The 12,905-nt window shown below is 37.2% G+C and overlaps 1 protein-coding gene across 9 annotated transcripts in view; it reads right to left on the bottom strand.

The window, feature by feature from the left end:
* LOC115448815 overlaps positions 1-12,905 on the bottom strand; it is a 73,988-nt gene that overhangs the window by 58,273 nt on the left and 2,810 nt on the right. For 5 of the 9 annotated variants that reach the window (XM_030176381.2, XM_030176379.2, XM_030176380.2 and 2 more), the window contains exons 2-3: positions 3,339-3,445; positions 2,702-2,870 (exon numbers count right to left, since the gene is read on the bottom strand). In XM_030176381.2, the coding sequence (XP_030032241.1) occupies positions 2,702-2,870; positions 3,339-3,369 (200 nt within the window). In that variant the 5' untranslated portion in view covers positions 3,370-3,445. Of the gene's footprint in view, positions 1-2,701; positions 2,871-3,338; positions 3,522-12,905 lie in introns of all 9 variants that reach the window. The other 4 variants (XM_037443517.1, XM_037443526.1, XM_037443533.1 and 1 more) reach the window with 2 other exon arrangements.

Genomic DNA, 12,905 nt, shown 5'->3' with positions numbered 1-12,905 from the left:
ACGGGCTGCTGAAGCCGTCGCCCTCCTTACCTCTTCTAGGAAACGTCACACTATCAGACACCGACACACACTTCATTTCAAGTGGATGTCGTAAACAATCAGTTACTTTAAGTACAGCACTCGGCAGTAATTACTTGGCAATAGAAACAGAATCGACAGGGTGAGCAGGTGTGATAGACATGATCCTTTACGAAGGTGATGGTAATCTATCTTTAAAATCTTTTGATAAATATGTATGTATGACTAGCGACCCGCCCCGGCTTCGCACGGGTGCAATGCTGATACTAAATACACTACAGAAAAACTGTGAACGTTGTATATAAAAACATAGCGGCCCGCTCTGGCTTCGCACGGGTATAACATAACAAAATAACAGTATTTCTCCACTATTTAATGGATGTTATTATTATACATATAAACCTTCCTCTCGAATCACTCTATCTATTAAAAACCCGTATCAAAATCCGTTGCGTAGTTCTAAAGATTTAAGCATACAAAGGGACATAGGGACAGAGAAAGCGACTTTGTTTTATACTATGTAGTGATTATGCCCTGTTTTGTGCCTTTTAGTTTAAAAAAACCTTGTCTATGTATTAATAGTTGAAGAAAAAACTTTGTACTGCTTTCAAAGTACATTGAGCGCACGAAAAATGTGACATTTGGCGTGATTAAAGTTAATCTATACTATTATATAAAGCTGAAGAGTTTGTTTGTTTGTTTGAACGCGCTAATCTCAGGAACTACCAGTCCAAACTGAAAAATTCTTTTTGCGTTGGATAGCCCTTTATTCGTGGAGTGCTATAGGCTATATATCATCACGCTATACCCAATAGGAGCGGAGCAGTAATGACTAATCTCAGAAACTACCGGTCCAAACTGAAAAATTCTTTTTGCGTTGGATAGCCCTTTATTCGTGGAGTGCTATAGGCTATATATCATCACGCTATACCCAATAGGAGCGGAGCAGTAATGACTAATCTCAGAAACTACCGGTCCAAACTGAAAAATTCTTTTTGCGTTGGATAGCCCTTTATTCGTGGAGTGCTATAGGCTATATATCATCACGCTATACCCAATAGGAGCGGAGCAGTAATGACTAATCTCAGAAACTACCGGTCCAAACTGAAAAATTCTTTTTGCGTTGGATAGCCCTTTATTCGTGGAGTGCTATAGGCTATATATCATCACGCTATACCCAATAGGAGTGGAGCAGTAATGGCTAATCTCTGGAACTACCGCTCCAAACTGAAAAATTCTTTTTGCGTTGGATAGCCCTTTATTCGAGGAGTGCTATAGGCTATATATCATCACGCTATACGCAATAGGAGCGGAACAGTAATGGCTAATCTCTGGAACTACCGGTCCAAACTGAAAAATTCGTTGTGTTGGATAGCCCTTTATTTGTGGGGTGGTATAGGCTGTATATTATCACGCTATGACTAATAGGAGCGGAGCAGTAATGAAACATGTTGCAAATACGGGGACAATTTATTAGTTTTGAGAGCTTCTGTTGCGTGCGCTGCGTAAACGGTTAAAGTTATGCAACAATGATGTATGACGGGATTATTCCTCTTAAAAAGTTCTAAAAAAATATATTATAAAACAAAGTCCCCCGCTGCATCCGTCTGCCTGAACGTCTTAAACTCAAGAACTACCCAACGTATTAAGATAAAATTTGGTATGGAGACAGTTTGAAACCCTGGGAAGAACATAGGCTCCCGGGAAACTACTACTTTTATAATGGAAAACTTTAGCCTGAAAAACTTTATAACGCGGGCGGAGCCGCGAGCAAAAGCTAGTATTAATATAAAGGAGTGCAGAAAAACAATATTATCTATGTATAATATGTGTTACAAATAATAATACTTCGAATGGACGAACAATAGTTTAATATAATTCTAGAATAGGGTAGTTGACGATTTTTGCTTTATGTTTCAATAAATTTTGCTGCTGATTTCACAGACTACCTCGGTGGCGTAGTTGTACTGCATGCGCGGAACGACAGCGCTCTGAGGTCGTCGCGTAAAAGTCTTTGTCAACGTCCTTTAGTGTTTATATATAAATCACATACTATCAAGCACAATTGCTATTGTCATTACTGTATATAAAATCAACATGAGATTAATTGCGCGTGTAGTCCTGGAGCATGCGGTCATAAACTGTTATAATTTTTTGTCGTAAACCAATGATATTTTTGCAGTAAAGTCTTCCTCAATTGTAGTTTATAGTTCATCTAGCAAGACAAGTAGCTTATCATTTGAAATCTGATAGATGCGAAGATTTTAATTAAGATTTGACTTACTTCAAAGCTTGTTGAGATTATGAATTGATGCGTCACTTTGCTGCATCTAGTTTTGTGTTAAATTTTTCCATTACCAAAGTTGTTATTTCATGCAACACTATGCTAATTGCAAAGAAAAGCTAGTAGGCATATACTGTCAAAGATAAACATAATGCTCACGCCTTTAATTCTGGAGGTTAAGACTCACTAAGCTAAGATATCCGTCCAATAATATTATGCGAAGCGAGCCTATCGTCTTATCGAACAAAAATTTCATTATATTCTGTAGACGAAATAAAAAAACAATGAAGATAATGCAAATGGTTACTCTACATAAGGAATCAATCTATAACCTCTTGATTCACAACCTTAAGCTGCCCAAAACCAATAAAAGAGTAATTATGTCAAACAGTAACTTACCTCAAATACAGCGGCACGACGATAAACATGCTAGGTATTGTGACGAGCAGGACCAGAAGTCGACACAGCCTGAGGGGCGTGCGGTAGCAGGACCGCGGTGCGAGATGGCAGTTGCGAGCATGACGCAGCGGCCGGACATGTGGCCGCGGTAAGGGCTGCACTAGACCTGCTGTGGGACGATCATCATCAGCCACAAGAGGAAACATGACATCATGTGCTACAAAAAGTTATAAAAGACATAGCATCGAACCTCTGCATAACAAAGGCATTATTTATAAAGAGCAGGTAAAGAGTACTATAAACGGAGAATACGTGAGGAAATCTATGAATGTGGGAAAGAAATTAGTATGCCAGAATCGTCTCGGCAATCTGCAGGATCTATCTGCCCTAATGCGATACAGGTATGATACTCTATATGTATGTATTAGCCAAATAATGTTCACTGTGGAACAAAGGCCCCATTCAATTATTGCTTGAGATCTTTAGCAGTCTTTTATCTATCCGTGTAGGACGCCTAACATACCTTTGATAAGTCAGAGGCATCTTGAGGGTTCGAAACTTCTTCCTACATCTCTGCAGTCCATTTCACTAAGCTCTAAACAATCATATTTTATATAAAGACGTAATAGATACTCACCTTCCAAAGGCACTAGTTCTTGCGGATCCATGTTTGCACTAATCACATTTGTCACGTGTCCAAATCACATATTAATGTTAGATTTACAATTCTAATGAGTTCACGTTCTGTAATATGATGTCACGGTGATAAATGCTTTAGGTTTACTTCAACGTGTTTACACTGGATACTTAATAATAAATACTAATATTTTAAAAGCGAAAGGTAATTTTATTAAACTATTGAATGGTTTAGATGAAAATTGGTAAGGAATAAGTTTAGGCCTCCAGAGAAGACATAGGTAAGTATTTAATATTTTAGCAAAGCAATTTATAGGCGGGCGAAGTTGAGAGATCAGTTAGTGTTATATCGTAAAGAGTTTGTTAAGTGTGTTCTTGCTATTCCGATTATGCTAATTCTTTTACTAATAAGAATCTACTTCAACCCTAAGTTCTATACGCAAATGATAAAAATCTCAATCTGTCCTACTTATCACCACTTCACGTAGGTTTTCGAAGACCGGTACACCTTCGGCGAATTGAGACAAAGCCGGACTACCCGAGCCAATTTCTCATTATTATCGCACGCTGCCCATTTCCATTATCTGTCCATTATCTATATCGAACACGTGGCAGTAGGCTGTTACTCGAGTGTTTACTATTACTAGACATGTTGTATTTCGTCGTTTCTGAAGTTTGAATGGTTTGGAAAACAATCAATTTGGCCGAGGTTTGAAGTTGTTTTTTTTTATTTTTAATGATAATAAAATATACTTAAGTTAGCCAAGATTGGGAGTCGTATTTTAAATGATGATCAGTTTGCCTGATGGTAACCGTGACGACTCCCGATTGCTTGTAAAATGTTTTTTTATACAAGAATGACAAGGGAGTGACCCCATCGCACTTGATGGTAAGTGGATTGGGGTCCTCATAGTGTCGACTGACAAGAGAATATGATTACCCCATGCCAGTCGGTACAATTATTTCTGAGTTAACCAGATATACACAGAGTGTTTCCAAAATACGATAAACTTACATGGTTTACAATGGTACCGTCACCAAAACTACAAAGCACTGCGCTTGTTACTAGTAAGAATTTTATTATTCAGAGATAAAAGTCTTTAAGATATAAAGGTGCAAAAGATGGTATCAATGGTTCCAGAGATAAATGCGTTCAAATTGAAACTGTAGCTTTATAATAACAGTGTGGATTTCAGAATATATTCCCATAGCGACAAGGTTTATCCCAAATCTATCACGTAATCCTAGCACATCATGTTCTAATACCGTGATGAGATATCAGCGAGCTTATCGTCCTATCGAAATCCAATTGTAGGTGAAGTTGTTAGAATACTTGTATCCAACTGGATACAACTTTGTATGGTGAAAAACGACATAGTGACTTTTTTGGCACAGCAAAGTATTGTAAACAAAATTGTAATTAAAATATAGTATCGATAGAAAGACGACTGACGAGAGATGATTGCCCTTGATAGTCGATACAATTATGCCGAACTGTTTCAGACAGGATATACACACTCTTACGTAGGCCGCTAGAGCGTATTATACGTTAGGTACAATGATAGAAAATCAGTGGTGGATAAAAATATCCTACCACCAGCAAACAAAATAGATACAAATATTATGTATGTTAATTTGATATTACTTAAGTTGTCATACGATATTGTTCTGACACACGTCTCCCGTTGGTTGATATGTTAATGTTGCGTCAAATTATGTCATATCATGTCACAAATTATCAGATATCGTAGCAATAAAACTCGGTCATAATTAATTTTCCACAATTCCACTCAGCCTCAGAACAATGTCATTGTCATTTTTATATTATACTAGTTGACCCGACAGACGTTGTCCCGTCTTAACTATGAATTTGCAGTAAGTATTCTGTCAATCGCTGATAGTTTCTTAAAACAATTAACAGTTAGTCAAAACAACACGGTTTTACTCACGTATAAAAGTAGTCGGAATCGCCGACCAGTTTCGACCTATTAAGTAGGTCATCCTCAGGGGCGAGTGCTAAGAGGACGTCGCGTCGCGGAGGCCTCTCGATCACTGATCAGTGATCGAGAGGCCTACTTAATAGGTCGAAACTGGTCGGCGATTCCGACTACTTTTATACGTGAGTAAAACCGTGTTGTTTTGACTAATTTAATATGTCTCGCGTAAGTTTTAACAATTAACAGTTATATAAAATTAATATTATCGTTAAGTTTTCTTACATTTTGTAATTTTCTGCGATTTTGTTTGAATTTTCTCTTTCATAAGAACTTTCTCCTGACAATAACAAACACAATAAAAAAATGTGAAATTGGTCCAGCCGTTCCGGCGTGATGGCGTGGCCAAGGGAATTAGGGATTAATTTATATATATACTAGCTTCCGCCCGCAGCTTCGCCCGCGTGGATTTCGGGTTTCAAAAATGGAGAAGGTGCTCAATTTGTCGGGATGTTTTTTTAATTTATGGTGGTATGCAGGTGGTCCGATTGTCCGGTCAGGGTCTGATGATGGGATCCTGGTGAAATCGAAGGAACTTTTAACCATTAAGGTTGCACACGAAATGACGGAAGCTTAAAAATGGAGTAACTTCTCCCGTTTTCCCAACATTTTCCATCACTGCTATGCTCCTATTAATTGTAGCGTGATGAAAAGTATACTATAACCAGCTCAGGAGTATGAAAAATAATTGTACCAAGTTAAGTTAAAATCCGTCGAGTAGTTTTTGTTTCTATAACGGTTATACAGACAGACAGACAAAAATTTTACTAATTGCATTTTTGGCATCAGTATCGATCCCTAATCACCCCCAGTTATTTTGGAAATATATTTCATGTACAGAACTGACCTCTCTACAGATTTATTATAAGTATAGATATGCAAAAGTAGCTCAAAAATTGTCCATAACGAAAACATGCATTTTAACCCGGCGAGCGTGTGGCGGGGTATGTCATACCTCCCATGTTAATTACTGGCGTATATTTTTTGTGCCTGACTTTCAAACTTATAGTCTCTTTGAGTAGCTTTGAGTTACAGGGTTGCGGAAGGTAATAGTGGGGTGATCACAGTGTCGCGGCAACCTGCATTCGAGTTACACGCTTGCAAACTGAGTTCGGGTACGTGATACCCCGCCTCATAGCTGGTGTGACAAAAACTAAAATTGCTTTTTCTGCTATTTTAACTTATTTTCTTTGTTTAATTGTAGATTTTAATAGAAAATGGATGTTGAAAATAGAAAAAAACAACTTCGGTCTATGATAGAAGATGTACTTACTAGAACAGGGTTTCGCAAACTTTTATTTAGTGCGGACCACTAATGCCACCTTATGCGACCTTTTTTGCGACCAAAGTCGTAATGTTTGGGTTGATGTTCTTCAGTTGGATTCTTAAATTTGTTTTTACTAGCAGTTTACTTCTGTATTTATTTTTTAGATATACAAGAGTGCAAAAGCGTGCACTTTATAGTTTTTCTTTTAACTTTTATTTTACTTGCGGATCCCCTGAGAGGGGCCCACGGGCCCCAGGGTCCTATGTTTCGTGAAAATCAGGGCAAAGACACTAAATGGACCGATTTCATCCGTAACTTAGGCTTGGCTTTAGTTTACGAACACCTGAAGATGTGAAATGATAAAAAATATATATTTCGATTTATATACGTCAGAGAATTTCTTCCCAGATCAACGAATCACTTTCATCGACTCAAAATGTTCCTGGTCATTTTATTAGATGTAGAGATTACCCCAACAAAAATAATCATAAGACAAAATACTCATGAACAAGCTGAGGAAAGGCTATTAGTGTGGAGCATGCAATGTTTTTTTTGCAAAAACTGCACAGATTTTATCTCCAGTTCCTAAGATGTTCCTAATTTTTTTTGTGATTTTTTTTAGTTTATAAAGAAAATTATTTCATATTCTATCATACGATTAAGTTTTTTTATCATAAAACTGGTTTTACTTTAGTTCCTTTTAGTTTTTAAGAGACTGAAAGTGTTTGTTTGAAATTCAAAGTGACTTATTTCCATCGAGGTAAAAAATAAAATTGTTAAAATGGCGCGATTGTTTTATTTCCAATGCGTTATGATGGTATTGTCTTATTATACCAAAAAATAAATAGTATAATACTTCTTCAGAAACAAATTTTATAGCCAATTTTTTTAAGGGGTATGTCATACCCTGCCTCATACTTCTTGTTACATTTTTTCACCACATGCTCGCCGGGTTAAAGTAAAACAAAAGAAATAATATTGTGAAGCCAACCAAATAACTAATGATATATTAAATTTTGTGACTGTTCAATTTAGTCGGGTCCGCGATATCACTTTTGTTGAGTTTCAGAACGCGACATTACATTATTATATTCTGTGCTCCAACGCACACTGCTTTGATGTTAGGAACACACCTACATTGCTTAGACAAAAGTGAACTTTATACAATAGCAATAAAGCTCAAATTGACTCTACGTATTAGTTAGAAAACGTTTGTATGGGAAATAGAAAAATGCTGTTTTGAGGATTTTCCCGGCAATTATTCGAATTTTTCTCACCTTTTAAACCTTCCCTAGACCTCCACGAATAATTCAAGACCAAGATAAAATAAATCCGTTCAGCCGTTCTCGAGTTTTAGCGAGACTAACGAACAGCAATTCATTTTTATATATATAGATTAACATATTTATATACTATATTTTGGTTTATGGCTGTGTTCGCGCGTAAGTTCCATGGTGAAAGCATCACTGTGAGCTTTTTTGGCCCGTATTCACAAACGTTACTTAGCTAAGTACGGAGCAACGCTGTGATAATTTGTCGAATTCTCACTACTATCAGTACGACAGCCTTCGCAGTACGCAGGCTTAGGGGCGCTTTTATTGGTTAATATTGATATATCTTTACATCAGTTGGCTTTCAGATAAACAAAGCTAAAGAAAACTATCAAAGACACTATGCCTTCAGACGGAGTGTGCGTCCTCATAGTATCGTTTGTGAATACGGGTATTAGATAAGAAATACTAAATATCGAACCTTCACAGACTCTTTTATCAGTAGGATTAGTCGGAAGTAGGATAGTGGGATATTAGGGAGGTTAACCAATTAGTAGTATAGGATATCAGTTGACATAAATATATTAGTATATTTAGTTATAATAACTCCTTGTATTTGGCAATTGCAATCGAAAGTCGAACTTAGTTTGACAGAGTTAACGAGTATTTGTGAATTATCGCGTGCTTTAACGGTGAAGGAAAACATCGTGAGGAAACCTGCACACCTGAGAAGTTCTCTATAGGAATTTTCGAGTGTGTGAAGTCTACCAATCCGCACTGGACCAGCGTGGTGGACTAAGGCCTATTCCCTCTCAGTAGTAGAGGAGGCCCGTGCCCAAAAGTGGGACAGTATATACTACAGGGCTGATATCATTATATTATAACGACTATTTTATCATTTTACACCTACGCATCAAGTCTTTCGGATGGGGTAGGCAGTGTTGCAACCATAGCACGCAATCTCTCACCATGTGATACCCGTCCCATAATGCGATAGAGGCGAAACTATCGGTATACTGAACTGAAAAGTTGAATATCATTTTGTCTAACACGGGATTAAAACCCAGTACCTTAGACCTCTATAGCCTAGAGGCCTTCCGCCAGCGACAATCTGTTTGTATCCGTCTCGATAACCGAGCATTGACTCGCGACGTCTCGGTTGACGGAATTTTCCTTCATCTTTAAAAGACAATATTATCATGCGTTATCATATAAAGTATAAATGATTGTTAACATATTAGATTGTGTTATATTGCTTAGGAACATGAATAAGATAGGATATATGTATCCGCCCAGATAGCGACCACCGTGTGGTGTATAACCGGCTAAAGTGGCCTACGCAGGTGAGTCGCGGTTCGGGATCAGCTTAAGTATATCCAGGAACGGCGATAGCCTAGTTGGGTGTGGAACGGACTGCCGAGACGAATGTGCGCAGGTTCAAATCCCAAGGGCACACACCTCTGACTTATCTAAAAAATCATGTGTGTATTCTTTGTGAATTTATCGTTCGCTTTAACGGTGAAGGAAAACATCGTGAGGAAACCTGCACATCTGAGAAGTTCTCTATAGGAATTTCGAAAGTGTGTGAAGTCTACCAACCCGCACTAGGCCAGCGTGGTGGACTAAGGCCTAATCCCTCTCAGTAGTACAGGAGGCCCGTGCTCAGCAGTGGGCAAGTATATAATACAGGGCTGATATTATTATTATTATTATATCCAGGTTCAAACAGGCCGAAATAATTGTGTCGACTGGCAACGGGTAACCACTTTTTGTCAGCCGATAGTCAGAAGGTAGAGATCTGGACCCCACTCTGCTTACTAACAGATGAATGTATACAATTATAATTATTGTTGAATAATACCAGCTTTGTATTATATATCATCCCACTGCTGGGTACAACGCGCCTGTACTTGTGAGAGTTTAGATTTTCCTTCCGACGCCGCCCTGGTCATAGGGCACTCAAAGTTAAAAATCTTTCCTTCATACTTAAAAAACTTAGCCTATATATTTAGTTAGAGCAATGATCTATCTATGTGCCAAATTTCATACAAAACTGTTCATTTATTTCTGAGTTGACTTCTAACAAACGACAAAATATGTTTACTTTCTAATTTATATTGAATGATTGGTTAAATAATCTTTAATACGCCAGGCAAGGTGTCGTGCTCAACATTAATAACGTATTTGGACTGGTAGCCCGGCGAATTTTCCGCTAAACAATTGTGTAAACACCGACAAAATAATCATTGCGTGTTGTGAACGTTAAAGAGTCATTTATATAACTAGTTGGTTGAATATAGTTTTTTGCAGATATAAAATTATAAATCTGCCTTGGTGGCGTAGCTGTACTGCATGCGCAGTACGACAGTGCTCTGAGGACCTGGGTTCGAATTCCGGGTCGGGCAAAGTTATATGTGGGATTTTCTGTTCAGTATCAGCCCGGAGTCTGAAATTTATGCCCGATATGACGTTAGGCTCACATTACATCATGGGTCGGAACACACTTGGCGAAAAGTGGGTGCCCTGGTTGCGCCTCTGCATACCCATTTATCCCCGAGGGGGTGATGGTGTTTGTATAAAATTATAAATAGACAAGTATATTTCATATGAAGACGAATATCGCAGTTAGAACCTAACTCTGCGACGCAGTACTTTTCTAAATGATGTGTGTTTTTTTGTAATATCGCTCGCTTTGGCAGAAAGAGAAAAGATTCGTCTGGAAACGTATATATAACACCAAAGAATCCTTCATAAGAATTAGAAAGATATGTGAAATCTTCCTGCACAAGGACAGCATGCTGGAAGGCTTAAACACTCAGTAGAAGCCCGTACCCAGCAGTGGGACAGAAATACAGGACTGGTATATGGGAATTAAAAATAGAGAGTTATATATGATGTACGATTTTTTTACAAATGAATACTGAGCAAGTAGCTCGCCTGATGATAAGCGACAACCACCCATAAACAGTAAATAACCATATTTATCAATCTTTATAGTACAAATACAGGGTCATTTTGACAATGCGTTATTAAATAAAATCACATACTTATCTTCTTGGAAATAACACTTTACAATAAGTTACTTGAACCGTTGATGTAAATTAAAAAAATGTAAGCTTCCAACAAAATAAATACTAATAATAAGTCATTTTCATTTTACACGCGCTAATGCCACTAGTGCTACTCTAAGAAAATTCGTCGCAGCGGCAACATCATACTTTGAGTCAGAAAAACAAATACACCCACGCACGCGCCATATTCGCATTAAACTAATAAATGATCAAAAAATCAGAAAACTAAAACCATTATTTTTGGTGAAAATATTCGTTATCAATGATTGATTTTTGGCACAATGTTAGCAAATATGAAGACGAGTATGTGGTTTCATTTAGTAACGCAATGTCAAAATGATCCTGTATATAGACATAATATTATGTTAGGACCAATAACACTAAAAAATTCAGCTGACTTATTACATTCAAGAACAGCAGTTGCATAATGTTGCTCGGTTGTAGGAGTTAACATTTCGGAGTACCTACTACCTACTGAGCTTTGCTCTTGGCTATGATTTTGAGGCCCCCAAATCTATTCTCGGGGCCCCGTGACCCCGAGTCGCCTCCCTTATCATCTTACATTATTCATTGTCTGAGTTCGCACTCTCTAGATAAACATTTGAGAATAGTCAAAGGAGATAAAAATGATGGATTTACTTTTAATTTTACCTGATATTTTGGAGATTTTTATCCATTTCCGCATTTTAGGACTGCAATAACTGACGCGGCGACGATGTCTGTTTGATCAAGGTTCCTTAACCTAACACTTATTTTTATTAATTGTTAATCGTAATAATTATTTATTTTAAGATAATAAGTAATTATTGTAAAGTTGAATACTTTTAAATGTTTCACTAACTCGATTTTTTCGCAACGTTCGAAATTCGAATTGTATAAAAAACAAACACGAAAATAAATATGGAAACGGTGCTGGCTGTTTTGGTAACCAAGAAGGTTTTTCATATTTTATACCATAGTTATAAACAGAAATAAAAAAATAAAAAAAAACTACCCAGAAAAATATTTAAACAATTTATTTAGATAACACTCAATAGAAGTAATTTGAGGTAAAATTAACATAAATATTTTTCTCTTCGATTAGACGTATATAATACTTTAGTACGTAATTTGTGGAAATTCTAAACAATGAGATTTATGCATTACTTAATGTGCCGTTAAATGCTGGAACTAAACAGTTAAACAATAGTTTAATTGACCAATACGGTATTGTGATCACGCCGATATTCCTAAAAGGGTAGGCAGCAAAGTTACTATTGACTATACCTACTTTTGGAATAAGTTTAGATGACAAGTATGTCGTATGGAAGAGTCAGACTTGAAAGATTTCACTACGTCCATTGCCACTAAGCATTGTACATTGTCCAAGCACTATGGTGTTCCAGTTTGAGAATATTATGAGACTGGTAAGCCTAGGGCCGTGTGGGTAGGTACTAGGTACCACCCCAATGTCTATTACTATCGCCAAGCAACAGTTTTTTCCAGTTTGAGGACCATTGTAGCCAGCGTAGTTACTGGGTTATATGACTTAACATCTATGCTTCAGAGTGAGCGCAATGGAGTTCAACACAGTGTCTTCTAATTCAAAGTTTTGAGGTTTTTTTATCTATGCTTGCGCTTACTCTCAGGCGAGAGACTCTTATTTCATTATAAAAAAAAAACACATAAATACTAAATCATTATACCAACCAAGCTAATATATTCCGAAGGATAGGTTATTAATATGCGTTCTATAGACGAAGGCATAGTTCGGCGCCATGCGCTTGCGCACGTGAATACTTATATTAGTGGTCTACTGGTCTATTAAGGCACAAAGCGATATGTAAATGAAATAAACAAAACAGTGACACGCACTTTGGATCCCTGTCAAAATAACATCAAGTCGTCGTTACTTAATTTCATACTAATATTATTAAAATAACATTCAACTTAAACAAATAGCTGAACGAACCAATAATGGATTAG

Source organism: Manduca sexta, chromosome 5, assembly GCF_014839805.1.
Source record: "Manduca sexta isolate Smith_Timp_Sample1 chromosome 5, JHU_Msex_v1.0, whole genome shotgun sequence".
Lineage (NCBI taxonomy): Eukaryota > Metazoa > Arthropoda > Insecta > Lepidoptera > Sphingidae > Manduca > Manduca sexta.
The sequence above is the reverse complement of the archived record's forward strand: the minus strand, read 5'-3'. Positions and strand labels throughout refer to the sequence as shown.